The following is a 27,972-nucleotide window of genomic DNA, read 5'->3' on the forward strand; positions in this document are numbered from 1 at the left end:
TGTATGAATAATACTTTATTGCAATGTTTTAATACACAAAATTAGACCTGTTGTACTGGGAAAACAGGGATGCATGACTTATACATACTGGATGAGATTAACTATAAAGAGTGCGCACTTTCAAAGTGCAGTTAGACTGTACTAACAATCATTGTCTTAGTGGTAGTCACTTATCTAGATAAAAAAAAAAAAAAAACAAAGGCACTTTTGTGACATTTCATCTAATACTGAAGGTCATAATCAAACTAAACATAGAAAAAAAAACAGTTTTAACATTCAAATCTCAATCTTTCATTTTAAAGTCACAACTTGCAGTGCAGGGAAAGGCTGTAGTCACAACTCTGACGTTTTACTTTAAATGATATTCACTGCGTAACTCTGTTTTTAGGTTCCTAGAAAAGTTGGATTCAACATTCAGATAAACACACGTAGGAATCCATGAGTGTTGATCTGAATCAAATATACAAAAAAGATATTAATATTGCATCAAATGGTAGTAAAAAATAATCCAGTTCATTCATTGACACAGTGGTGAACAGTAAAAATGAAATTTTTAGGTGTTTTATCAAATGCTGTGATTTTTAAAAAGTGGTGAAAACCAAAACAGTAATGTTTACCCCTTCACCCCCCCCAAAAAAACAACATTGTGTTTTCCTGCAAATCAAAAAAATCTCGCTCAAAATATCATTTAAACAACAACTAGATGTTTTCTAGTAAATGACCTGCAGTTTTTTTTAAGTATAATTAACACAAATGGTAAAAACAAAGCTGTCAGCTATTTACAGTCGATCTCTGTAGTGAACACATAAATGTTTCAACATGTACCAAACATCTTCTCCAAACTCATGATGAAGTTCATTCTGCAGAATCATAGTAAAACCTTTATAGAGGAATGTAAAGGTATGTGAGCGACTCAAAGAAATGCTCAGCTGAAGTTTGTACAAAACAAAAACAAAACAAAAAATATCTATGAATACATGAAGAAGAATACAGCTGGTCTAAGAGCCACAGTAAAATGCATGAACAACAAAATCCAGCATGTAAACAGCAAATGAGTCTGGATAATCTGGGATTATAACATGAGATTTAATTTTGTCAAACTACCACTAGAGGGAGACAAACCAAAAGACTTCTTGTGATCAGAGGAAATCAAATTCAGTTACATAAATTGGTGTTTTGACCTAATTAACGCTGTTTTGTACTTTTTGGTGACCTTGGTTTACCTTCTGTGTTGTCCCCCAGCAGGCAGGACGTCATGTGCGTTTGGATTTTGTTTAGGGCCCCGTGTTTGGCACCCAAATGATCTCCTCTGACTAGCAGCACCTCCTGGTGGTGGGATTGGGCGGCCGGGTGAGTTTAAAGGAATCGTTGCTCTCCACTTCAGCGTTTTGCAGGGGTGGGATCTGTTTACCTAACGAGGCACAAACAACAGTTACTGACACATGAAGGGGTTTCATCAAGAAGCTTTCACTGCAGAGCCAAAGGTTTCTGGCACAAGTTCAGCTCCTTCCATGGTGCTTGGAGAGGGACAGAGATCTGGTGATGGGAAGACTCCAGCAGCAGCACTTGAATTACTGAGGAACCAACTTTATCAACAGACTACTTTAAACATTTAACTGCTGGACGTCGAACATAAAAAGTAAGAAAACGGCAATTTCCACGCAATATATATATCAAAAAATTGTTTAGTGACATTCTGGGTTGTAATTTGAGAGCAGGAGGAATAAAAAAAAAAAGAAAAAAAAAGTGTTTTTGAATATCAGTGTGGGATAGATCTATGGAATAGATTAAATGATAAGCTCAAACAGTGCAAATATCAATTAGCTGATTGGAAAACACGTTGCATAGTGTGGGCGTCTCAAAGGCCAAAAAATGCTATTGTTGAAATTAATAATTTGTAAATAATTGTACATTCATTGATGAGAATTGTTTAAGTGTGGGAATACTTTCAGAAGCAGCTGAAAGTGCACAGGATTTGCAAAAAAACATCTAATATTTGAACAAACTGGCACCATGCATGATGAATATTATACAAATAATTACAGTTAATACCAAACACCTTCATTTATCATAACTATTACTAGCAGTAATAAGAAGTAAGTAACTTAACTGGATTCTTGTCTGTTTTTTCTTCTTTTTTTTCCTATTTCTATGTTTTTAGGTTACTAGAAATGCCAGCATTGTAACCAAAAGTCTGCTTATGCTCTGCTGACCTCCATTTAATAATGGAGAGTTGCTAATAAATAAATAATACACTACATCTACAAAAAATGTACTACTAATAATAATAGTGATAACAAATAATATTGATGCTGATAAACGTATTTCTGCAGTTTTCTTCAGTCTTAACGAGTTACTTTAAGCCTGTCAAAACTTTCAGCTCATTTTAAGCAAATAATAAAAAAAAACAGGAATAATATTGATAATCATATTTTTACACCCACAACATTCATGATTTTCATATCAGCAAATGCCTTGGTTTGACACCCCACCCAGAACCTCAGAAATTGTATTATTAAATTAAATAATTTGGCAAATATAGCCACAAAATGACAACATTTGGAGAGGAACTATTTCAGGTTTTGTAAAAATGTGTTTACTCTAATCTGAGATAAATCTGTCTTTTATTCATCCATGCTGCAAATTATGTGGGCGAGGCCAGAAAACAATGAATAAACTGGGATGTGGAATGTAAATGGGGATTGTCTCCAGGCACTGGTTTCATCATCATCAGTTTGTTGTTTACATGGACAGGCCAGTATAAGAACCGTCAAAAGACAGGAAAAGAACTAAAAGAGAAATACATTTTATTTCACTGTAACTTTGTCAATAAATCTCATGAAATGTTGCTTTGAAGAACGTAAAAGCAAAGGAGCTGCAGATAGAATCAGCAGGCGGAAGAAAACGTCATGAAAACCTACTGATTTTCTGAAAGAGCTCCTCAACGTTCACCGCATTTCTGGCGCTGGTCTCAATAAAAATAGCTGCAATTGATTCAGCAAACTCTTTTGCTTCCTTCATAGGAACTTCCCTGTGAAACAGAAGAACAGCGAGAAAGTGGAAAAAGATGGAAAATAGTACAGTTGTTGTAAGCAATTCTCCTTTCTTCTATTTATAACTGGACAAATGCTGAAAAAACTGCATGGAGTAAGAAAAATTACAGCAATTAGGACGCTCGTTTCTTTTTCCAGTGGTAAAAATGCGTGAGATGAAAAGTTAATTAATTATTACATTGATTGAACCAGGAATCCTCCCCTACTAAAACCAAAATGAAGAATATTGGGGCATTAACCTCGAGTTAATTTGGATTATAAAACCAAGCAAGTCCACACCTAATGGATAAAAAAACTAAACAAACACACAAACTGAAGATTTGCAGTCACCTAGACAAAGTCTGGATATAAACCTAACTGAGACACATTAAACAGGCCATTCACACTTGAAAAACCTTATTGTGTCTGAATAACAGGGGAACGAATTCCTCAACAGCGAAGTAAAACCCTCAGCTGTTGCCACCAATAATGGCTCAACCAGCTATTAGGTTTAGAGAGCAATTACTTTTCCACACAGGGCCAGGTTGCCCTTTTTTCTCCTTTAATAAATAAAAACGGTTTATTGTACTTTGTACTCAGGTTTTCTTAGATACTGAAATTCTGGTGTAGATCCAAAAGAAAACTAAAAACATCCTATTTCATGGCACGAGAGAGGAAATAACCTCACCTGATGTCTCCTAAATCACTCTTGTTTCCTGCTATGGCTACAACAATGTCCTCCGGGCCGTGCTCCTTCAGCTCCTTCACCCACTTCTTCAGTGTCTGGAAAGAGTCCTGGAAAGCAGGAATGCACTGTGGTCAGCTCTGGAACACGCCCAGCGTTTATTACCTTGTGTCACACTCAGAGGTTTGCTGTTTTCACACTAGTTTCCAAGGGCCAACGAGGAAAGTATGACATTTGTAGGTCATGGAGGCACAGCATCCCAGAGCAATGGAAAAGTAATACAGTTTTATAAGCGGATCTTATTGTCAGAACCATTTTTTTCCATTTAAATCCATTCAAAACAGATATTTGCTTTTTGTTTTTATATATTAAGGGTTGAGGATCAGTTTGTTGCACTCACCAGTTTAGTTATGTCGTAAACAATGACAGCAGCAGCTGATCCCCTGTAGTACATAGGAGCTAATGAATGGAACTGGAAAAGAACAAGTTTTTAGTAGTTAGAATAGGCAAACAAATACTGATCTTCCACATTTAAAATTAACTAAAAATTAGGCAAATTTTAGAAAAAGGTTGAAATGTAGTTGAAGGAAAACCAGTTGAAAATCTAAATGATAAAATAAAACATTCCTGTTCAGAGTGACACTCCCCAGCTCCTCCTTGGGGATCATGAGGGCGTTTCCAGGCCAGGAGGGATGAGCCGCCCCGTCACTGACTTCTGGGTCTGCTCCAGGCCCGGAGAACCTCCAGTAGGATTACTGATGAGTGAAGCTTTAAATCTAACGAATGTGCACCGTGTGGTGGATGTTTTGCTTTTTGAAAAAGGTGATTTTGAGGCTTTTTCCCCACCAAGGTGCAGATAGAGTTGGTGGGCATTGTGTTTGAAGAATGTGTGAATATAAATGAGTGTTTAATGTCCCGTTTACATGTAATGAAATGTGCAACATCAGTAAAACTGTCCTCACTGTCGTCAGCATAAACTTGCATCATACTTTCCGTTTGGTAAAATAAGCATGACAAAAAGGGATCTCCTCAGTCTCCTTCTCTACAGCTAAAAACCCCCAAAACAATTCAACAATTTGTCTTTTTTATGCTCCTTTTATTCAGCAACATATCTGCTGACAATTATACAAAACAAAAGTCTTGTTCCGTTTTAGATCACAGACAGTCCTGTGTAATGCAACAACCCCAGTGACATGACGTCTCCAGATATTGTGTTTACACACATCCAGGAAATATATGAACTAGTTTTTCCATGCAGTAAGCAAGTTTGGCAAGTCCTAGGAAACTCCACCCACTCATACCCAGCCACACATGCACTGCCACCCCGCTTCAATCAAATAAATCACAGCGATGTCACTCAGTCACTCGCATTCTCTCAGTTGGCTTTATTACGTAGCATAAAACCATAAATATGGCAGATATAATAACATAAGTGTGGAGGCCTCTGTTTTGGCAGAGGCCAAAAATATTGGTTTGTGGTTATTGTTTATCATTGTAGGTTCTGATCAACTGTGGCAGTCAGCCCGACTGGCAGCACCTGGCCAGTAATCCCAGGGTCTTAAAGCTGACTGAAGTTTGCAATAAAGTGGAACAAGTTTCAGCTGGCATTCTGAGACAACTAAACACATGTCATGACGTTAATGTAATTAATTTATTTTAGTAAATAAATTGTAAATTATTGTCCTTCAATGTACGTCTCAATGAGTTGCTTTGTTACAGCCAATGAGTCAAGTCATGACAAATTGGGGGCTTGTCCGGGATCAAAACCCAGAACCTCCTCGGTCATGACAGCGGTCCATTTCTACGGCTCAAGAATGATATAAATGAACAAGTTTTCACATCTTTAGGTCAATCACCAAAAAATATGCATATTTTTTGCCACAGTGCAAAATAAAACTGTGCTATATCAAATGCCCAAATGTTCAGACATAATTCAGATTAGGATTTCTGAAATGTTGTAATCAACGGATTTAAAAAAAAAAAAAGAAAAATTGCCTGTAATTCTCCAGAACCTCCAGATGTCAAAGGAAAATATAAAGGTGGATGCAGTCAGAATAAAATACATCACTCACAAGGGATCACTCCTCTCTATTTTTATAAGCTTTTGTCCCAAAAAATAAGAAAACCAATCTCCTGACTAAAGAACTCCACACCAAACAGATGCAAAAATGGCTGGCTATGATGAAACAGGAGGTAGAAGAACACCGTCCTTATTTTCAGTGTGGTGAAAATAAGGCTTGCCAAGTTTCGACATAACAACACGCTTACGGAAAGCTGTTTTGTATTGTACATCCAGCATCAGCAGACACTAAAACACAAAGACTATTTTGTCCATTTGTCAAAGAAAGTTTACAATTTTGGATTATTTCTTTGGCCATGATTTAGTTGAAACTACAAGACATTTAATAAAAATACTTTTACAAGTAGACAAATCCTGTTTCCACTTCAGTACAGACTCGCTAACAAGAGTTGTTTATTCTTCTCTCCCTTTTACTTTCAGTTTAAAATAAGTGAAAAGAAACTTAATATTGTCTTTTCGTCAAAAGACAAAGTGTCTCCTAACCTTTGAACACAATTAATCACCCTAAAAATAACACAAAGTGATGATTTGGCTGTCTTGTCCAAAGATGTAATGGAAAACAACCTCATGCATGAGTCATGGAGTCCAGAGTCTAAACTTAAAGAATTACTGACTAGCTGCTCACCCGTTCTTGTCCAGCTGTGTCCCAAATCAGAAATTTATGTAGTTCGTTCCCACATGGTACAGTCTTGGTCAGGAAAGATGCCCTGTGGACAAGAAGGTGAATTTCTCAACAACGGTTCTCCAGTCATTCTTATCTGTTCAAATCAGCAACAAGAATTTATAATGAGGTTTGATGGTGAATCCAGGTGACCTTAGAGGCAATAAAACACAGATTGAAATTAATTCCTCTGTTATTTGTAATTTTACAAACAAATTTAGCTAAGAAAAACAAATTATTTAAAACTTTTACACTTTTTGTTGCGTTAAAAACATATTTGAATGTGTTTCAAATATGAAACACATTCAAATATGTGTTTATAATTTATTTTTTTAAATCAACAGTGCAGTGTTGTGTTCAAGACCACCTAACCCGAGACCAAGACAAGACCAAGAGCAGAGTGTATCGAGACCGAGACAAGACCAAGACTTTTAGGGTCCGAGACCAAGTCGAGACCGAGTCAAGACCAAGACCAGCGTCCCGCGCTACATGACACAATAAAATGTAAAATATCATCAAAATTACTTCTCAAATTGATCTGAAAGATCCACGTTCCCATAAGAACACATATATATTAAATACGGAATAAATTTAACCAATATTAAATTTAACAAACTCTTTGTTCTGCATTGCTTCCATCTCTGTGCAAAGCAGAACAAAGAGTTTTGTCTGCGGTGGTCTTGTGCCATCCCTAAAAAGATAACGCCCTGGGTGTTTACCCATGTTGCTCATGTCAGAAACCACCACTGTCTGCACCATTAAACATAGCAATTGAGGCAAAGCCCTGACGCTCAACTATGAACACTGACCAAGGAGCAACAAGCAAGAAGTAGATACTTGTATGCCAGTAGTTCCCAAACTTTTTGTCCTGCGCCCCCCCAGTAGTTTCAAAACTACAAATAGCTGTGTGGTTGAACGATGTGTTTTTGGGGGGTAGGGGGTCGTCATATTTGGTTTCATCAAACCAAAGTTTTTCCTGCAGGGCTTTGGGATTCTCTTTTCTTTTTTTCCATTTCTCTTGAAACCTTGATCTCCTTACTCCTTAATAATGCTGGCTAAATTGATCAAGAACCTATTAATGTTTTTAAACAAAGATACAATATAAATGCAGTTTTTTAGCAGTTTTTTATGTTTTCATAGAATATTTGCGTTAATTTCCACAACAGAGTAGAACTGAAAGTACAAATGTTTTTAGATCAATGTTTCTTTATTATTAGGTTGGAAACTTTGTGCTTCTTTCACGTCATTTCCCTTACATCAGTGGTTCCCAAACATTTTCTAGCTAGTCATCTTTTAGCTAACTTTACCTGCATCAAGAGGCTTTACTAAACAGTCTGTTAGTTTGGGGGAAAAACTGTGAAAAGTTCTTTGCGTTTTGCTGGTTTGCTTCCATGATTCTAACACACCTGTGCAGCAGTAGCAGGTCTCCTTCGCTGCCGCACAGGTGTAAACCCAGCGCCGTAGCGCTCATGTTGCGTTTAAAGGCGGCACAGAAAAACAGATTACCACATGTTAACGGATTAAACAGTTTTAACTGCTGATAAAAGTGACAGAGGACACAGATATGGTTAGTGTGGAAACCCCTACTGTATCAAATTGACAGAGAAATAACAGAGACTTGGCCGTTCTAAAGTGAAAACCCAGCGCATACAGGGTTCATGTTTTTTTTATTTATTATTTGTTTCTCTTTTTCATCCAAACGGCTTCACGTTTTTGCATCCACTGAAAACAAAGATATTAACAAATAAACTGGACAGTATGCTGCATGTTCAGTGATATTTTCACAGTTGCGGTCTCGACCGGTCTTGAAATAAAATGCTGAGTCCTCAGCGCCCGAGACCGAGACAAGACCGAGACCAAATGCGGTCAAGTCCGAGACGAGACCGAGACCATCAAAAAATGGTCTCGAGACCGGTCTCGAGTGCTACAACACTGCAACAGCGCACTCAATACTCAAAATGTGAAAGCATGTTTTCAGGCATTTTAATACCAGTCTTAAGTGTATGTCTACAAGCCTTCTTCACCCTAGCACCATTTTTCTCTGTAGGTCAGCCAGACTAGAAATCCATTTTAGGTCAATCAGATAAAGGTCAGGCTTCTGTGCGGGTTATTCCAGAACATCTAGTTATTCTCTTGTTGGGAGAGATTTCTGGGAACTCCAGTGCTGCCAAAATATGCCAGAGTATAATTTCTACAAATATACTCTGCCACAATACAAACCTTGAGGTCTCGCTGATTAAAACTAAATTTCTGCTTTGATTCAAGTGTCAACTGGGAAATAAGCTTCTCAGTGATGATAAGTGTAAATCTGATGCACCTAAGCTCAGCTCTGAGCGACACAGCAAAGGGGGTGAATAATGTCAAAAACGTGACTACTTTGTGATGTACATGCTATTTTGTAGGGATGCCTGGATATGACAATTTGTGCCAAGATTAATTTCCAATAGTAATACTGTTAAAATTCTTAATAACTGATATGTACCAATACCACATACTACATTTGGTATTGTTGTAGGTTTACTACCCTTTCGACAATGAAAACCACTTCCAGGTTTCAATAAAACACCCCCACAATCTTCTGTTGCATCACTGTCACCTGACCAAATAAATCACACATGACCAACACTTTCCAAACACAAATGGAAATGAACACTGGTTGTGTATACCGGCCCAGTTTTACTTGTCCAAAACCAATCTGTTTAAAAATTACTTAATTTGGCCAATACCAGTGTTAATGCAGATATGTACTTTATTGTATAGATTGTTTTTAAAGGATATATTTTCTCAGATTGGTTTTAGAATAAGTTTTTAATCTATGGCTATGTTCATACCGCAGCCCAAATTAATCAATTCAGATATTTTGTCAAATCGGATTTTTTTTTGGTGTGGAAGTTCACACCTCCAAATAAATGCGACCTGTATGTGTTCTTCAGTGTGAACTGCAAACAATCTGAAAGTGCCCCGCATGCGCAGTAAAGGGCGCAATAACATCAGCGTTCTCAGTGTTTTGCCAACCGCCATAAAGAAGTAGTACTCAGTGTTAGCGGAAGCAAACATGGATGCTAACGGTTGAGCATAGCTTACAATTATGAAGTTGTTAACAACTTAATCCTCATTATAGTCCACCATGGTTGTTTTTCTTCCCGCTTGCCAATATCAGAATAGTGACAATTGTCGAGTATCAATAACGTTTAGGTCAGATGAATGCGACCTGGCCGTTAGGTCACATTTGAATCGGATATCCAAGTGGCCTGGGTCGCATTGGAAAGGAATCCGACCTGGGTTGTTCAGACTGTCATTAAAATATCAGATACAGAACGCAGCCAAACAAATGTGGAACAATTAACAATTAGAAAGTGAATATTTTCTAGTGTCACTAAAAAAATAAATGGCAGATAAATGAGATAAATTTAATCTCATTTTACAAATGAGATAAAATGTTATTTCATCTCATTTTATGAGAGATAAAATGACAGACACCCTTTTAGTTTTTACATAATGTGTCCCTCTTCTTATCCAGATTTCCTTCATCAAACCCATATAGAGAGTTAACATGGAGCCACTATAAACCCTGCAGATAATCTCACAGAATTGGGCTAATTTCCAGCCCATGTTTTACAAAGTACCTCATATGTAAATAGTCAGTCTGCAAAACTGCTCAGCTTACAGTAGGATTGTCACATACCATACCAATTTTATTTATAAAGCACTTTAAAACAACCACAGCTGATACAAAGGGGTGTACATTAAAACACAACAATAAAAAAAATAAAAACTCTTACAGTTTAATAACAAACAAACATACAATTTAAAACTACAAGCCAATATCAAAATCAGAAATCGGTCCGATATCAGCCAAAAAAACAAGTATCGGAATATATCGGCCTGCATTTAAAAACTCCAATATAAGCATGTTGATAGAAGTCCCAGCATTTTTGAATTAGCCTCGATTTGAGCATCAATCTGCTAAACGTCGCCACAAAACAAGACTGATAGACTTGTTTGCAGCAGTGGCAAAGCCTCATGTGATTCATATACTCACCCTATGGTGGGGCTTATGTTGTGATCAAAATGATCTTGAACAAATCTGCAAACAATGCTGGATTTACCCACTCCTGTGTCCTGGAAGCAGAGAGGGTCACATGTCAGTCACAGCAAACAGAAGCACACAAAATAGGGTCACTTTGAACCAAACTGATTGAGCAACTGGATAGTCAGGAGCTCAGCTGATCTGTCCTTTAGTATCAATACTGACCTTAGGTTTACAGCAAAAAATTTTGTCATTTGTTTTTGTTTACACAAGTAAGCAGAAATTATATGCTGTGCTGTGAAAAATGTTTGTGCTTCGTGATCTGAAACATTTCAGTTTTAAATGTACAATTTCATTTAATTAAGAATAGTTGGTCCATTTAGGTCCCATTTAGATGTGGACTTTGACTCCAAAACTTGTATTTTGCTCGTTAGTTTTGAGCCATTCAGAAGTGGATTTGTTGGTGTGTTTTTAAACTAAAGGCCTAAGAAGGACATGTGACTGTGGAATAATGTCTCTGCTGCCCAGACACTGAGCTGTTAGCCTGACAGTCATGAAACGATCACACTCCTGCAGCCTTCAGACAGAGGTTTCTGAAGATTCACCGCAAGACTGACTTCTACTGGAGATCCTTAACTGCCCACAGCATCACCACCCACAATCAGGCTTGTTGCAATAAGCAGTAAATCAATTAATCGCATATTAAATACAAGCTCAATAATTTCCATTTGCGTAATTTAACATTTCTCTCTTTTCTCTCCGTATTTGTATCAAAGACTGGATGACAAAAGTCTTCAATCTGGTGATTTGGTCTAAACTATCCCTTTTTTGAAGGACAATTTTGTTTACAGAGACTTCATAATTTGTTTTACTGGTCGTTTATGTTGTTTTGTTCATTTACTTCGGACTTTTAAAATGTCTTCCAATGTTAAATATGCTTTAAAATCAAAAGTTTATTGATATTTGAGAATGTTCCTGCATTCCTTTTACTTTAAAATTATTCCAACATATCATTGTACCAATAGATACAAGAAAGATACAACTGTGACATCAAACTATTTTTATGAGCAATGGATACAGTTCAAATTGCAGGAAGTTTGTGAAAAGTTAAAGAGGATTAAATGGCTCTCTCAAATGAAATAGTGGAGCCAAGAGTACAATTATAGCACTCTAATGACAGGTTTTCGCGAACAAAGTGAACAGTTTTGATTAGCATGTCAGTAGCCTGTAGCTTTGTACACAGAACTTTCCAACCTTTTTAAAGTCTAAAACTTTCCACTTTCGCCTTAATTTCAATGATAAAGTCAAATTTGTTTTATATAATTGTTAATCTTTGATATTTTGTTTAAAGATAGGTTAAGGCTTGCCCCCCCCTCTTTATTATTTCAGTTTTTGCAGACGCAGCAGGAAACCTAACGGCTTACGTGTAGCCGCTGGTCAGTGGATGACGTCACGGGCGACAAACTGTCAAAACCGTTAAAAAGCCGTTAAGAGAAAACCGAGTAAAACCCCGGTTATTTTTTGTTTAGATAGTGCAATAAAACAAGCCAGAACAGGACTGCGGTGCAAGTTGAGTGGATAAAACTGTTGGATTTTTTTTTTCTTTTTACATCAACAAGTTTTTTTTAGGTTAAACAAAGAAAAGAGCCAAAGTCTCAGCTGGAGGAATGTAGAGCCGAAGCCTTTGCGTTGCTTTTTAACGTCAAAATGTCTACCGTTATTTCCAGTCAATGATGGAATTTTCCCCCCTAAGAAGAGAAAAACATCTGCCACTTACCCCTAAAAGGCAAACTTTGAGCTCCCTTATAGCCATGGCGGGTTCTTCAAAGTGTTTAAATCATCATTTGTCGGTGTTCTATCGTTGTTTTTGTCTCGTCATGTTTGTCACAGCTATTTTTTCTCCCCTTTTCTTGGATAAAAGAGAAACCCAGCCCCTGACACAGACAGCCTGACCATCAACCCCAAAAGCTGGCAGTCTGTGTCGACTTCCGATCGAGATTTTCAAAATAAAACATTTTTCAAAACATTTTCAGTAACATCTTTTTCATCTTAAAAAGTTAGAATGGCGTAAATAGGTACACATTTCACAAAATAATTCTTAGGTTTAATAATGATGGCTTACAAGTGTTAGCACTGCAAAATTCAGAGAAAGAAAAGTAGAATATTGCCAAAATAACTGCACAAGAAAGCAGATCAGCTGTGTTGGTGTCCGATTAAATCATTAATGTATCTGTGATATCACATCAACATTAGCAGAACTGTTAACTGTTTTGTTGTGTTTTTCTTTTTCTAAATAGCATCTAAGATACTTACAGATTAATCCTAACATGGACAAGCCTGCACTAAACAGAGACTTAGTCAACAACCTTAAGTTTTTCCTTAGGGTTGTGTTTCCCGAAAACCACAGAAGAAAATAAATGTTCCTCAAACTGCAGCTGGCTTCCATGTTTTTAAACTCACATAAGATTGGACGCTTTATTGTATCGCAGATTATATTGTAGAAGAGTTGTATTTGTATCCAAATAATGTACCAAAAAAAAAAGTTTTCTTGCTCAGGAGGAATTTTTGCCCACTTTACTTTGCAGAATTGTTTCACTTCAGCCACATTTCAATTTGAATTAAGTCAAAACTTTGCATAGCCCATTCCAAAACATTTGTTTTTGAGATTTTAGTACTTAGATTTGAGGTCATGAGACGATGGATGGACATTGTTGCTATGATGTTTTTCAGATATTTAGCATCAATTTTATGCAATATGTAGAAAGAATCATCAGGATGTTTTTAGTACCAGTTACTGCTTTAACATGTTCTATGTTTCCACTATTTGTGGATAAAGACGCTCTCTGTGCGTCTTTACTCTTTGGTACTCTGGAGTCCCAAAGTCTTAGAAATTGACTTTGCAGAGTCATCTTTAATTTCTTTATGTTAGTGGAAAATGTATTGGTTTCAACCTACTTAATGATGTCAGAAAGGTGCGGTACAAATAGTGTACAGGTAAAACTAGACAAATGTATGGAAGAGGATTATGAAAACTGAAATAAGAAGAATTCTGACTTTTTATTTATCTCAAAATTCTTAACTTCTTTTCTCAGAATTTTGAGATTAGAGTCAGAATTTAAGCTTGTGATTTTCTCGCTGAATTTTTTTTTTGTCACAATTGACAAAAATCCTTTTAAAGAACCAGTTTTATCGCTTTAGGATCGCTCTCCAACACCCTTATATTAAAAAGGAACACTTAATTAGACTGGGACCTAAAAAGTGGAAAATTCTGACACTTTCAGAGTAAAACCCCCAAACTTTCAGGCTGTGAGCAACAAGCAGAGATTCAGATCAACACTTTATTCTTCACAGCATTAGTCTGCCAGCAACAGTCTGGTACAAAAGCTCCAAACAATGTGAAAATAGCCCCAGGAGAAGCTCTTGTGTAGGTTTCTGTCACAGGATTAATACAGTTATATCCAGCCTGAGACAAAAGCATGGGCAGCCACACTATAATCATCTCTACAAATCAGTAATGATATAAAAATCAACATATGAGAACATAAGAGCTCAAAATACATTGCTATAATTTACAATAAAGACCACGCCTTCGCTTTAAGTTGCATCTGAATGATGACAGTCCCTTCCAGGAGTCAAGGATCTGTGATGAAATGATGGAACACAAATATAATATAATAATAATAATAAAAATAAACTGCACACAAATAACCTACAACACCCTTCAGTGGTTTCTTCACACATCCCACATAAAACATACCCACAGATGTGCTACATCAACATTAGACCTAAAACCTCCATGTTTCCGGTGAGTGCACTTGTTTACATTTTGCTGTGATGGAATTGAGGTTTTTCTGCTTCAGTTTTCATTTCAAAAAACAGCAATAGAGCTCTATATGTCACTAAAAAGCTGTAAATTAAATCAGGGCATTTATTGAGCATGACACACTGCAAAAACGTAATGCAAGTATTTTTGTCTTGCTTCTAGTACAAACATGTTTAAACACTTTAAATAAGACAAAAGTAACTTATGAGTAACTTTTCAGCAAGATATATGAGCTTGTTTTAGGTAATAAATCCTTAATATTGACTGTAAAGTACTAGTTTCACCAGTTGAATATTTCACTCATAAAACATTTTTCCCATTTTATAAGTGAAATAATCCGCCAGTGGAACTAGAACCGGGTTGCTAGGTGATGAGCTGAGCTTGGCTGGGGTTGCTAGGTAACAGCACAGTGCCTGTTTATTATGAAATACATGGAATAATCTACCAATAGAAGTCAATAATCAAGTAATTATTGACCTAAAACAAGCTCCTATATCTTGCTGAACAGCTAATTGTTAGTTAATTTTGTCATATTTCAAGGTTACGAAGATATTTACACTAGAAACAAGACAAAATACTTGGTAAGATTTGTGTTTTTGCAGTGTATGTATATTGTTAGAATGATACTGAAGTTTAAAATATACAGAGAGACCGATCAGAAGTCGTCCAGCGCTCGTATTCGTGGTTCTCTGGCGACTTGAGTTATGGCACAGTGGTCGGTGATGTCAAATTTGAGGGACTTGCAACAATCTTACATTTTGTGATAATTTCTCGATTTAATTATTAGTGAAAAATAAACTCTAATCTCTCTCACATCCATCATCGTCACCCTCTAATCCTCCTTTAAACAGGCTTGGCACAGCAGATTTGAATGAAATGGTCCCTGGGAGTTTCCACAGAGGTAGCGGATCATCTGCGACGGCTGCTACTCTGTTTCTAGGTTTTTTGTTTTGCAGTGAAGGGAAACAAAGTCAGGATGCCGCAGAGGATACAGGTGTTCAGTTTCCTGTTTTTGGTAACCAATGCTGCAGGTGAACTGACCATCTGCGGAGACGACTGTCGCTCGTCTCACATGTTGGTGTCTCGTCTGTCTTTGCTCGGTGACGGCTTTGAAGGATCCTTCAGTGGCTTCCCGTTGGTTGGGGCGGGTGCGTCTCCAGTGGCGGCCACGGTGGAGATGGAGCGTTTGGTTTGTTCCTCGCTGCGGGCCTCCGGGCTCGGCTGAGTGGGAGGAGCTTGTTCGGCCGGCGGCGGGACGGTTATCTCCTGCTGCTGCTGCTGCTGCTTGTGGCTCTGCAGCAGGCGGAGCTGGACGCGGAGCTCCAGGATGGCTTCCTGCTCCTCGTGGATGGCCTGGTTCAGATGGGTGTTTTTGTTCTGGAGGGAAACAATGTCCATACTTCAGTGGCTGCAACTAACGACTATTTTAGTAATTGATTATTCTGACAATTAATTGATTATTCTCACAATCAAGCAATTATTCTGTTGATTAAAAGATTATTTTGACAATTAATCAACTGCTCTGATGATTAATTTATCCTCATAACGATTGTTCTGTTGATTAATCGATTATTCTGATGATTTATCAATTATTCTGACAATTATTCACACAATCAATTGCTTATTCTGACTATTAATCGATTATTCTGTTAATTGTTGTGATGATCTTTTGTTCTGACAATAGATCGTTCTGTCGATTAATATATTATCCTCACGATTAATCGATTATTCTGTTGATTAGTCGAGTATTCTGATGATTAATCAATTATTCTGACAATTATTCACACAATCAATTGCTTATTCTGACTATTAATCGATTATTCTGTTAATTGTTGTGATGATCTTTTGTTCTGACAATAGATCGTTCTGTCGATTAATATATTATTCTCACGATTAATCGATTATCCTGTTGATTAGTCGAGTATTCTGATGATTAATCAACTATTCTCGCAATCAATTATTTTCACAATTAATTGCTTGTTCTGAGTATTAATCAATTATTCTGTTGATTGATTGGTGTGACAAATATCCTTTTCTTCTGTTGATTAATATATTATCCTCACAATTAGTCAATTTTTTTTATTTAAACTCTTAAGCCTTTTGTATACAATATTTAAAATACATCAAAAACTGCAAATAAACAATTTTATTCCTTGCTTCAATGAAAAAATAAACATCTCATTTCCATAAATGCAACAATAATTTTAGCAGACTTAGAAATATTTCCTTTGTTTCTTTAATCAAGTCCTACTGGTTGATCAGGCACCATATATTGTTTTATTGTTTTACGCTCTTAAATACAAGTTTGTTCATTATTATAGGGTAGGTTTTTATTAGTACTGTCATTAATGCTTTTTTCTTTTTCTCATGGGTAATTTCTGCACGTTTGCATTTTTGTACAACATCCAGAAACAGCATTTCTTTAGTGAACGCTTAATCATTTGTAGCAAACGATGCAGCTGTAGATAAAAAATATTTCTAACATCAATATGTGAGAGGCTCGGCTCTTTCTGCTTAATATAGTGTAGGGCTGATCTGCTGACTAGTTTGTGGATTAACTGATTAATAATGGGATGCAAAAGGGGATTAACAGGAGATTTTTTACTTAATATGAACCAGGTAAAGCTAAGTTAAGCCACTGGATGGTTTATTTGAATCTTAAACGCAAATATGTAACATATTTGTACAGTTTTGGTTTAATTACTGCTGTCAGAGTGTTTTTCTTTTAGCAAATGGCCTTTTTTCAGGCTGTGAACTCCAGTCAATGATTACTAAAGTAGTAGTTGATTGTAGTAATTTAATAACTTCTTGGAGGCTTAAATACAGTGAAGCACAAATGCATGTTAGATTTTTGTTTCAAAATAAAAAAGTTTAAAGGGTAGGAGTACTTTTGCAAGCTCTTAGTTTTATCAAGCATTTCTTTTAACTTTACACTCTTGGTGCCCAAACAGGCCTTTAAACCATCCTGAACATTTCTCACCTCTAGTTCCTCGTTTTGTTTCTGCAGGTCTTCCAGTATCATCTGCAGCTCTTCCTCATCTTCACTCTCACTTTCGCTGTCTGAGGAATACTCCTCCGTCTCGCTGCGACCCTGCTGCCGACTGATGAGGAAACATGCCGCTGTTACCACGTTATAATCACACAAATTAAAACGATTCTCTGCTCTTCTGCTACCTCTGGATGTCTGCGATTTCCGCCCTCAGCCTCTCGATTTCTTCCTTCTCGGTGGCGATTTGCCTCCGCAGCACTTGTTCGAGCGCGATCAGCTCCTCCTGTTCGGTCAGGATCTCATTCTCCTGATCACCCAAAAGAAGTTGTGCAGAATTTTAATGCTGAATTTACTGGCATGCTGGTGATTTAGTCACATGAAAGTGTATGAATGAGTCACCTGTGCCAAAAGCAGGTTGATGACTTCCTCTTCGTTCTCAGTCATTTCCTCTTTGGACACGTCCTCCTTTGAGAGACTGGCGATTTCTTGTGCTATCTTACTCTCACACTCCTGAAACAACACGAATGAAAAAGAATAGAACAGAAATAAGCTTTATTCCAAAGGAAAATCAGATGTAGATTCAAAGAAAACAAAATCTTACAAGTATTTTGGGTCTAGTCACTAGTTCAAATATGTTATCACAAAACAAACTTACAAGCAACTCTTCAGCATCGTTTTAGGTCAATAATTCATGAAAATTGAATAAGATTTTTTAACTTTTAACATGGGGAGAATGTCTTGTTATAAGTGAAATAATCTGGAACTAGCACAATTTCCTCAATATTGAGAAATTACTGACTTAAAGCAAACTAATACGTCTTACTGAAAAATTACTCGTAAACTAGAACACTTAAAATAAGACAAAGCGAAGATATTTGCACTAGAAACCAGACAAAAAATGTTTGATAAGATTTTGTGTTTTTGCGGTGTTGTCCCAGCAATTACTGTAATAAACTATAATATTGTTATTTTGAGACCATTTTCAAATGACAAGCTGCAGAAAAGCAACATTTTATCAAGTATTTTCAACCTAACTTCTAACGCAAATGTACAATTGAAATAAGACAAAGTAAAAATAAATCTGAGCTCATTTTAGATAAATAATTCCTGAATATTGATAAACTTATAGTTCCACTGGCAGATTATTTTATTTGTAACATGGGGAAAATGTTTTGTTATAAGCATAACGATGGAGCTGCAGTTATTGATTAATACAATTTAATTCCATAATTTTAATAATCGATAAATCTGAATTTATGCAGGATTCAGCAACAGCTAAATGTCTGCTGTGATTTTTTTGCCTCCTGAGTTTTCCTTCATCTATAATTGATCATTCCGGACGACGGGATCGTTACCTGCCGCTTGGCCTCCCTCAGCTTGCGTTTGAGAGCTGTCAGGATTCTCTGGACCTCCCAGAGCCGCTCCTCCTTGGACAGGTCCTTCACGCCCGCCTGCAGGTCTCTGTGCAGGCAGTTCAGCAGGAACTCCTGGACACACACATCTTCACTGGTTCACACTGAGCCAAAACAACGAGCCTGACAAGCATGCAGGCGTCAAACACAACAACAAACGGCTGTAACAACACCAAGACCGGGTTCCTGCAGTGTTTCCAAACTTATTCAGACTCAAACATACTTGTTCGGTAGTTTTTATGCGCTAGTTTTAGAACAACGGTGGAAGAAATAAAATCTGAGGTTCACTCTGTTGTAAACATGCTTGTGCTCACAAGTTAATATTGTGAAAAAATAAAAAAAATAACCTTTTTTCTCGTCTTTCATTGTAAATGTTTTTTAAAAATTTGGAAACATAGAAAGAAATAAAAATAAATATCCCTAAAATTTTAAAATTATTATCTAAACACAGGTTAGGAATTTAATTTCAGGTTAATTTTAATTAATTTAAAACGTAAAAACATGTAAATACAACTGCATTTATTAATGTTATTAGAATTTTCTCCTGTAGAAAACTTAAGATCAGGGAGGAAAAAAAATATAAATCAAATTTTTACAATTCCGATTCTTTTTTTTTTTTTTTTATGGTTAAAAAAACAACTTATGTTTTAATCAGAGGTAGGCAGAATACACGAGTACCACTCTAACATATTTTACTCAAGTGAAAGCATGGTAAAATCTACTCCGAAAGGAATTTTTTTCTAAAAAGTTACTACTTTAACAGTTCTTTTGCAATAATGCTCCCTTCTTTACACATTGAGCCGATGAAAACGAGAAAAAGATGGTGGACTGAAACCAACCTGCCGCCGAATCTCCTCCTTGATGTTGTCCTGGGTCTCAGGCAGAGCGGGCATGGTCGCCATGTTGGACCAGCGGAGCGGCCGCACCACCGGCTTCAGGACAACGTCCCCAAACAGCTCCTTCACGTGGGTGAAGAAGATGTAGAGAACACGGTTCCCGATCTGAAAGGAAGGAGAAGGAAACGTTTCCATCTGCCAGCTGGAAGGTTTCTGGAGCAGCTTCTCTGAAAATTCCTGAATATTTATTTGTCCTCATTACACTGATCCTGGATCAGACGTGTTTATTTAAACAGACGGGTGGAACGGATGGAAAGAAGGGAAGAAAGAGAGAGCGAGAGAGAGGGAGAGAGAGCGATGGATGGATGGATGGATGGATGGATGGATGGATGGATGGATGGATGGATGGACGGACGGACGGACGGACGGATGGACGGACGGACGGACGGACTAATTAATGGATGGATGGCTGAACCAATGGATGGATGAACCAATGGATGGATGAACCAATGGATGGCTGAACCGATGGGTGGATGAACCGATGGATGGATGAACCGATGGATGGATGAACCGATGGATGGCTGAACCGATGGATGGATGAACCGATGGATGGCTGAACCGATGGATGGATGAACCGATGGATGACTGAACCAATGGATGGATGGATGAACCAATGGATGGCTGAACCAATGGATGCATGAACCAATGGATGGATGGACGGATGTTTTAGATTAACAGCAGATATATCTAGACTCAGATATTTTCCGTCCTGCGGTCCGGTCTGCCTGCTGACCTGAATGGCCGGATTGATGTTCTGGATGTTCATCTTTGTGTCCGTTGCAGAGTGAAATGTTTCCACCTGCCAGCTGATAGGTTTCTGGAGCAGCTTCTCTAAAAATTTCTGAATATTTATTTGTCCTCATTACACTAATCCTGGACTCCTGCATGTTTATTTAAACAGACATGTTTCTGGCTCAGAATAAGTGGAACAGCCATAGAGATGGCTCCAGTGGGGATAAATTAGCTGCACTGAACTGGGCCAGCGGGTCAGACATAAACTCATGAGAGAACCAATAAAAACTCACTAAACTTGTTGCTAGGGGAACATTGAGGGTTACTACTAACTTTTTACGTCATAATTTCACGTTTTCCAGATTCAAAATCAGAGAGTTTTAAGGTATTTTATGAGTCTAACTTTGAAGATGTTTTGGCATTAGTTGTCTCCATTGAGAGTTACCAGGCAGGAAGTGGGCAGAGAGATGAAGGGGATAACGGGAGTGACACGAAATAAAGTCAGAAATCAAACCAGAATGGCTGCGTCGAGGACCGAAGCTTCAGGAAACAGGGTGACCGCTCTAACCGCTACATGACACAACGCCCAGATTTAAAATAATTAACCACATTTATATGATGGACATACTTTATATGGAAACTACAACAAGCACAGGGTTTATAGATGAACGAACTGATAAATGATAAAGAAACAATAGATTGATGAATTTTTGATGGAAAAAATTATGGTTAGATGGATTACATGGATGTATGATAAATTGATGGATGGATTGGTGGACGGATAGATGGACAGATGTTCCGACCAGTGGATGGGTGAATCAAAGGATGGATCAACCACTAGACAGATGGATGATCCAATGGATGAATGGATGACCCAATGGAGGGACGAACTAATGGATGGATGGATGAAGCAATGGATGGATGGATGGACAGTTGTTTTACATTAACAGCAGATATATCTAGACCCAGATATTTTGCCTCCTGCGGTCTGGTCTGCCTGCTGACCTGAATGGTCGGGTTGAGGACGATGGAGATGTTCTGGATGTTCATCTTGGTGTCCGTTTCCCTGGCGATGACGTGGTCCATGTGCGTGACGAGCCAGGAGAGCAGCAGGCGGCTCTCCGTCGGCACCTCGGCCAGCAGCTTGTGGAACTCCGCCAGCTTGTCGGCCTCCGCCGGCCGGCCGCAGGCGTCCTCGAAGCGCTGGGTCAGGTCCCGGACCAGCAGGTTCTCCGGCAGCTCCCGGAGGTACTGCTTCAGCAGGCTGGCCACCGTGTGCGGGTCGTACTCCTCCAGGCAGGGACACTCCTCCCGGTCGTAAGCCGCTTTCAGCTCATCCACTTTGGACTTCATACCTGCCAAGAAGAAATAAAGAAAGGCTTTTTTCTGACAACCAGGGTTCTTCAAGTTTCAACAACTCAAATGTAGGACTTCTTTCTGAAAGGATTTTAAGACTTAAGACTAATATGGTCTGGAAAGAGAAGTGAGCCAATGCCTAAGAAAAACATTAATCTACATTTAACCATGATGGATATAAGGAAAGTTAGCTAACCTTATTCTTATGTGAATAATTTCTTGGAGGGCAAATTTTGACTTTTACTACACTAAAAATATGTTGAAGTAGTGCTAGCTACTCTTACTTGAGTATAGCAAGCTGGCGAGTTAGCTAGAAGGGTGAAGCTAGTTAGCAAGGATAGCTATCAGGGTAGTTAGCAAACCCTTGCTAACTAGTTAGCAAGCGTAGTTAGCGACTCTATTTAGCTAGTAGTTAGCTAAGTAGGGAAGCTAACTAGCTAGCAAGGAAGCTAGCTAACTAGCAAGAATATATCTAGCTAGCTAGCTTTTTGCTAGCTAGTTAGCTTCAGATGTGTGTAGAGTACCCAAATAAGTACTCAAGTAAAAGTAGCACCACTTTTGTATATTTTTAACTGTAGTAAAAGTCAAAATTAGCTGTAATTACTCAAGTAAGAGTAAATAAGTATTTGGAAAAAGGTCACTCAAGTACTGAGAAACGGATCAAACAAATTACATCATCAAACTGAGCAAAACATAAAGTTATGCGGCAATTTTGGTATTTTAAAGATCAAAATTAAGATAATTCATATGAATAACTTATACAGAAAATAACAAAATTAGAAAGAAAAAATTTTCCAAATCAATTTATTTCAATATAAAACTTTTTTGGGAATTTTTGGTTAAAACATGTTTGTTCTTCATACAGTGGGTAGAGAATCCAGAAATGTTACTCAAGGAAGAATAGTGATACTTCATAAAAAAAATAAAGTACGGTGTAGTAAAAACACTCCTAAAAGTAAATTATTCCCAAAAATTACTCAAATAAATGTGAGTGAGTAAATGTAAATAGTTACTAACCAACTCTGCTGTTATTGCAACTAAACTTTAAGTCCATATCAACCACATCTAAAAAGAAAAGTGAGTTTTGTCCTCATTTATTCTTAAATTGTAGTCAAGTCAAGATTCCAGGGACCAGAAATGGACCCCGGACCCTACTTTGAACAACTTGGGTCAACATAATTGAATGAAATTGTGTTTTTTAGATAAACTGTGAACTGGTGCTGCATGATAAACAGATTAAATTGGATACCTGAGACCCTGTAGATGCCCTCACACTTCATGCCGTAGTTCTCGATGTAGTCCACGCATTCCCTGAAGACGGCCGGCAGCTGGATGCCGTCGTACAGAGCCGTCCTCTTCACAGCCTCGGCCAGCGGCGCTCCAAAGATGGGTCTGACGGTAGGGGTCTCCACCGGGACCGGCTCAGCCTCTGAGGCTGGCTTCTTCTTCTTCTTCTTCTCCTTCCACTGTTTGACCACGTCGGCGGCCGTCAGGTCCTTGGACTTCTTCTCCTTGGCCTTGTCCTCCTTGGGGCCCTTCTCCTTCTCCTTCACCTTGAAGTCCTTCTCCTTCTTCTTAGAGAAGCTGGGCTTCTTGAACACGTGGATACCCTTGGAGCGCTTCATCTTGGACGGGCTCTCGGCTTCGTCCGCCGAGCTGTCCTCCTGGAAGGCGGCGTATCCCTCAGCTGCAACACGAGGAAGAAACGGGGTTAAATCTGAGAGGAGGAAAAAAAATAATCAAACGCTCCTACAGCAGAACGACGACGGCAGCGAAACAGGAAGAGGGTGAAGAGAGAGAACAGGGAAAAGAGGTCAGCTGCTGATTTAGCTCAGCTCCCTCAGCACCTCTCCTCTCTACAAACACGTCGTTTAGGTAGATTTCCAGCCAGTCGACTCTTCCACACCTTCACTGGGAATCATCCACTCCCTCCTTTCTCTCACTGGGTCACTGCACTGCAAAAACACAAAATCTCACCAACTCTAGTTTCTACTACAAATATCTTATTACACTTGAAATAAGACAAAACTGACTTAGAAATATATTTTCAGCAAGATGTGAGAATTTGTTTTAGATAAATAATTACTTAACATTGATCAGAGTTGGCTAGTAACTAGTTACATTTACTCAATTAGACTTAATTGGGAAAAATTGACTTTTAGGAGTGTTTTTACTGTGCCATACTTTTTACTTTTACTTGAGTAATTTTATTATAAAGTATCTCTTCTTTTACCTGAGTAAAATTTCTGAATTCTCTACATATTGAGTGAGAAACAAAAACGTTTTAACCAAAAATCCACCAGACTCAGACACACACCTGCAGTTTTTGTTAAAGTTTCACAAGTTTTATATTGAAAGAAACTGATTTGGAAATTTTTTATTTTGTTATTTATATGAATTAATGTCATTTTCATCCTTAAAATACCACAATTTCCACTTAACTTTACTTTTTGGTTCATCTGATTATGGAACATTTAATTATTATCTGATTGATAATTTGATCAGTTACTCAGTACTTGAGTAGACTTTTTACAAAATACTTTTTTACTCTTACTTGAGTAATTTCTTGGACGACTACTTGTGTAAAAATATGTTGAAGTAGTGCTACTCCAACTTGAGTACAACTTTTGGGTACTCTACTCCTCTCATATTGATAATACTACTAGTTGTACTGGCAGATTACTTCACTTATAGGAAAAATTTCTTTTTTTTTTAGAAAAATAAGTATTTTTAAATAAATATTATGGAATTATTAGCTTAAAACAAGCTCCTATGTCTTACTGAAAAGTTACTTGTAAGTTAGTTTTGTCTTACTTCAAGTGTGCTGAGATGTTTGCAGTAGAAACTAGACCAAAAATACTTTTGGCATTTAAATGTTGTGTTTTTGCAGTGTGTGGTTGGAGCTGCTTCCAGATGTGGAAAAATGATGACACAAAGTGGACAAACAGCCCACGCTATGGGGGAGAACAGGATGGGAAAGTGGAAACATCTCTTATCTGTTTCCATAAATGCACTGTCCTGCCGTATCAGCAATGTTCAGTTCTGTGCAAAAGTCTTTAACCAGCTCTAATTACTTTAGAGGTGACCTACTATGTCTCCGTGAACACGTTAAGAAAGGGTCTTCTGGCCACATAAAACATGTTTTTTACATATTTTGCACAAAATCATTCATAGATAATAAGACTTTATTCTGCTCAGTTCTGCCTATCAGCTCTCCGAGGTCCTCCTGTCACTTTAAATCCAAATAAGTTGCTGTTGGTCATGAAACCAACTCAATGTTTGCATTTGGACATAAATAGGGCTGCAAACAGATGCACATTTATTATGCATTTAATCTAAAACATTTAACACATTAATGCTACATAATGCAGATTCATCGCTTTACCTATTTTGACCTAAAAGAGTCTCTCCTGTGTAGGGTTACCAAGTTCACAGCAGCGCGGCCTTATACTGTGGTCAGCGATGCAGAGTCGCAAACATAAGTAAAAAGAAGAGCGAGGAGAGTTAGGCTGCTGTACTCAGCCGTGAATTTTGCTTTAAAGGTGCAAATATGTGTTTTCCAGGCACATAGTGCTATTTAATAGCATAATCAAGTAACTATGTTACCTTTGTTGGATATAAAAGTGGTATATTCATAATTTAACCCCTTGTAATTGGACCTCTGTCATTTTAAAAACTTCTTCTTTTTCTGAAACTTCCTTCTTTCAGGAAGTCATCACAACAGCGCTCCTCTACAGAGTAAACTAGTAGACACTACATTTTGTCGTTACACATCAAAATGTTGGTCAGTGTTTCATCATCGTTCACAGCGACTCTGAACAGGTGGGTTTTTAGTCTAGATTTACAGGAACTCGGTGTTTTATGACATTTTCATGATTGTTCCTGAGATGTGCTATACAAATAAAATCAACACTCTCAGAAAGTGAAGCCACTTCTTACTCCTTTTCTCCTTCTTCTTGAACTTGTTCTTCTTCTTGCTGTGCTCCTTGTCGTCGTCTGAGACGTACGGGTCCGGCGGCTCGTGGTGATGTCCATCGTGAGGCGGCGACGGCTCGCCGGTGCGGTACAGGCCCGGGAACTTGGTGGGGCTGATCTCCTCGGAGCTCGGGGTGCGGGCCACGCCTCCTGGGTGATCGGCCCGGCGCTGCTCGGCAGGGCTGCTGCTGGGCGGCAGGAAGCACTCGGTCATGTCTGGTCTGGTTGTATCGCTCCACTGACTGACACGTCACGCCTCCATCACACCTGCACAGGTGGAGACCTGGGTGGAAACAGGAACAAGAGGAGTCGACACTTTTCCTACAGTAGATTTTAATGTGACCTGATTGACAAGAAGTAACTCTAAAGTGATCAGTGTAATACAGAAGCAAATTATTAGGGCTTTTAGTCCAATTAGTAGTTATTGATCTATTATCAAAATAATCGTTCACTACTTTAGTAATCGAGTAATCATTAAATAAATATCAATTGCTGAAAGAACATATTCAGAGCAGTAATTAAGTCAAAACTGTTTCAGATTTTTAATTCAAAATAAAAAATATATATTTATGTAAAGTTCTTCTAATGTTAAAGCTTAATTAGTTAAATGAAAAATCTGCAGAATTTGCCCATTTTTATCAAATTAGTCAATTGTCAAATAATTAACAGATTTTTAAATTCATTAAATAAATGTTGGCTGTAGCACATTTTTTTACTTAAATTTATTCTTTGTTTTTTTGTGTGTTTCAATGTATTTATAATATTGCATTTAAAAACCTTGAGTTGTTGAATGAAAAAGCTGCAGAATGGGCCAATTTTTTATCCGATTAATTGTAAGAATAATCAATTACTTCAATAATTGTTACTGGCAGAAGTATAAATTGTATTTTTTTTTTCTCCGACTGACCTTTTAATTCAAGAAACAGCTGCAGGTCTTGATATGATACAAATTATTGCTGAATTAGAATAAAATACAGTTCAAACAGATATTTTATGCTTATCTTTCATATCTATTTGACAAAAGACAGAAATTGTGTCTGTGTGACAAACAAAGATCCAATTAATCTATACAATTTTGTAATAATATTCTAACTTACCTAATTGGTCTAAATACATAAATACAATTTAGAAATATGCCACCTATTAAGTGAAAATCTAAATAGCAACTTAATTTTACTCAGTTTCTTGTGACAAGTATTTAAGTAGTAAAATATTCAACCCCATATCAGCTTAGATATTTTAAAACAAAACATGATTGACACACATTTTCTAACGCATCTCTTAATCTCAGGTGTGGAAACAAAAGCAGAACCGGCTAACCTCAACCTGAGAAAACAGAAATATTATGCAAGTGATTTGCAAACTCCAAACTTAAAGCAAAGTCAGCCCAAATAAACAACAACCTCTTGATTGCAGCTGTGGTCTCCACCCAGCAGATGGGGCTTCTGCCATTCAAAAACAACAACATACAGTCATTTATTCATGTGACCCCACCATTCATGCATCTGATGCCTGCAGACAGCTTGAAAAGCAGGGCAGTGACTTGATTTATTACTGCAGCAACGAAAACAAAAAGGAACCTGAGATGCTGTAAAGTGTATTAGGAAGCAGATGAAATGACCCTAAAAGGAGATGTGGCTTCAAGGACTAACGCAGCTGTTATCTGTAAAGTAAAAACATGGCGCAATACAACAATACAGAAATGACCAGTTATACAAACCACTGTGTAAATATAACACTGGCTTAAACTGTAGAAAACGACTAATCAGCGTCAGCAGCGTCAACTTTAATCTCCCCCTTGTTTGCTTTGGTAGATCGACATCACAATTTACAATTCATTTCTGTCCTATTTGAACAAACTAACTCCACACAGCCAGTCCTGTTTAATTATACTGCTATTATAATACCACGATTTGTTGTCAATGCGTATTTTGAAGCGTATTTTCCTTCAAACAGCCATAAAGTGGAGCTCTGGTCTGAATGGAGAAGGGGCCCATCTGCTAACGTTACTTCAGCTAGCTGGAAACATGTCGGTTACGACAAAACCAGCTGATATATTCATAAATACTTACTGGTTACCCTAATAAATTCCCAGGCAGATGCAAAAACTTATTTTCAGACAGTCGTTCTCTAATTTTTACAGGGTAAGATTTAAAAGAATATAAACTTTACCAAGTCTTGGTCGGGCAATCCCACAGTGGAGCTTCCGGTTGTGTGTATATACCAAATAAACTCTACAGCGCATGCGTGAATGCACAAGTGCGTCATGGGAAATGAAGTTAAAATTGATATTTAGGTAAA

The 27,972-nt window shown here is 37.7% G+C and overlaps 2 protein-coding genes across 4 annotated transcripts; both read right to left on the reverse strand.

Annotated features, from left to right (window-relative positions):
- rab31 (RAB31, member RAS oncogene family) lies at positions 1 to 12,476 on the reverse strand. The gene is made up of 7 exons (XM_008434332.3): positions 12,266 to 12,476; positions 10,501 to 10,580; positions 6,423 to 6,504; positions 4,118 to 4,189; positions 3,721 to 3,827; positions 2,922 to 3,031; positions 1 to 1,411 (listed from the first exon to the last, which is right to left on the reverse strand). The coding sequence occupies exons 1-7, from the start codon at positions 12,299 to 12,301 to the stop codon at positions 1,314 to 1,316; spliced, it is 585 nt and encodes a 194-aa protein (XP_008432554.1). The 5' UTR covers positions 12,302 to 12,476; the 3' UTR covers positions 1 to 1,313.
- Positions 12,477 to 13,812: 1,336 nt separating this feature from the next.
- Positions 13,813 to 27,944, reverse strand: ralbp1 (ralA binding protein 1). Of its 3 annotated transcripts, none has more exons than XM_008434327.2 (10): positions 27,844 to 27,944; positions 25,636 to 25,954; positions 22,946 to 23,383; positions 21,346 to 21,695; positions 19,552 to 19,713; positions 18,656 to 18,787; positions 17,700 to 17,810; positions 17,486 to 17,607; positions 17,292 to 17,412; positions 13,813 to 15,688 (listed from the first exon to the last, which is right to left on the reverse strand). In XM_008434327.2, exons 2-10 carry the CDS (start codon positions 25,883 to 25,885, stop codon positions 15,380 to 15,382), a joined length of 1,995 nt encoding a protein of 664 aa, XP_008432549.1. In that variant the 5' UTR covers positions 25,886 to 25,954; positions 27,844 to 27,944; the 3' UTR covers positions 13,813 to 15,379. The 3 variants fall into 3 exon arrangements, with proteins under 3 accessions (XP_008432549.1, XP_081454290.1, XP_008432550.1); XM_081598164.1 differs by having other exon boundaries at positions 25,636 to 25,938; positions 27,844 to 27,933; XM_008434328.3 differs by lacking the exon at positions 27,844 to 27,944 and adding an exon at positions 27,744 to 27,832.
- Positions 27,945 to 27,972: the final 28 nt, after the last annotated feature.

The sequence above is a fragment of the Poecilia reticulata genome, chromosome 17 (assembly GCF_904066995.2).
Source record: "Poecilia reticulata chromosome 17, P_reticulata-male-v2, whole genome shotgun sequence".
In the NCBI taxonomy this organism is placed as follows: domain Eukaryota; kingdom Metazoa; phylum Chordata; class Actinopteri; order Cyprinodontiformes; family Poeciliidae; genus Poecilia; species Poecilia reticulata.

Bases quoted from the DNA above. Each gene is read 5' to 3' on its own strand.
- rab31 (XM_008434332.3), bottom strand. From the start codon at position 12,301: ATGGCTATAAGGGAGCTCAAAGTTTGCCTTTTAGGG. The intron at 4,190-6,422 runs GTGAGCAGCTAG...GTTCTTTTCCAG, and splicing joins ACACAGCTGGACAAGAACGG to TTCCATTCATTAGCTCCTAT. The intron at 3,032-3,720 runs GTGAGGTTATTT...TCTGTTTCACAG, and splicing joins AGTGATTTAGGAGACATCAG to GGAAGTTCCTATGAAGGAAG.
- ralbp1 (XM_008434327.2), bottom strand. From the start codon at position 25,885: ATGACCGAGTGCTTCCTGCCGCCCAGCAGCAGCCCTGCCGAGCAGCGC. The intron at 23,384-25,635 runs GTAAGAAGTGGC...CTCGTGTTGCAG, and splicing joins CAAGAAGAAGGAGAAAAGGA to CTGAGGGATACGCCGCCTTC. The intron at 18,788-19,551 runs GTTGGTTTCAGT...GTGTGTGTCCAG, and splicing joins AGGAGGAGATTCGGCGGCAG to GAGTTCCTGCTGAACTGCCT.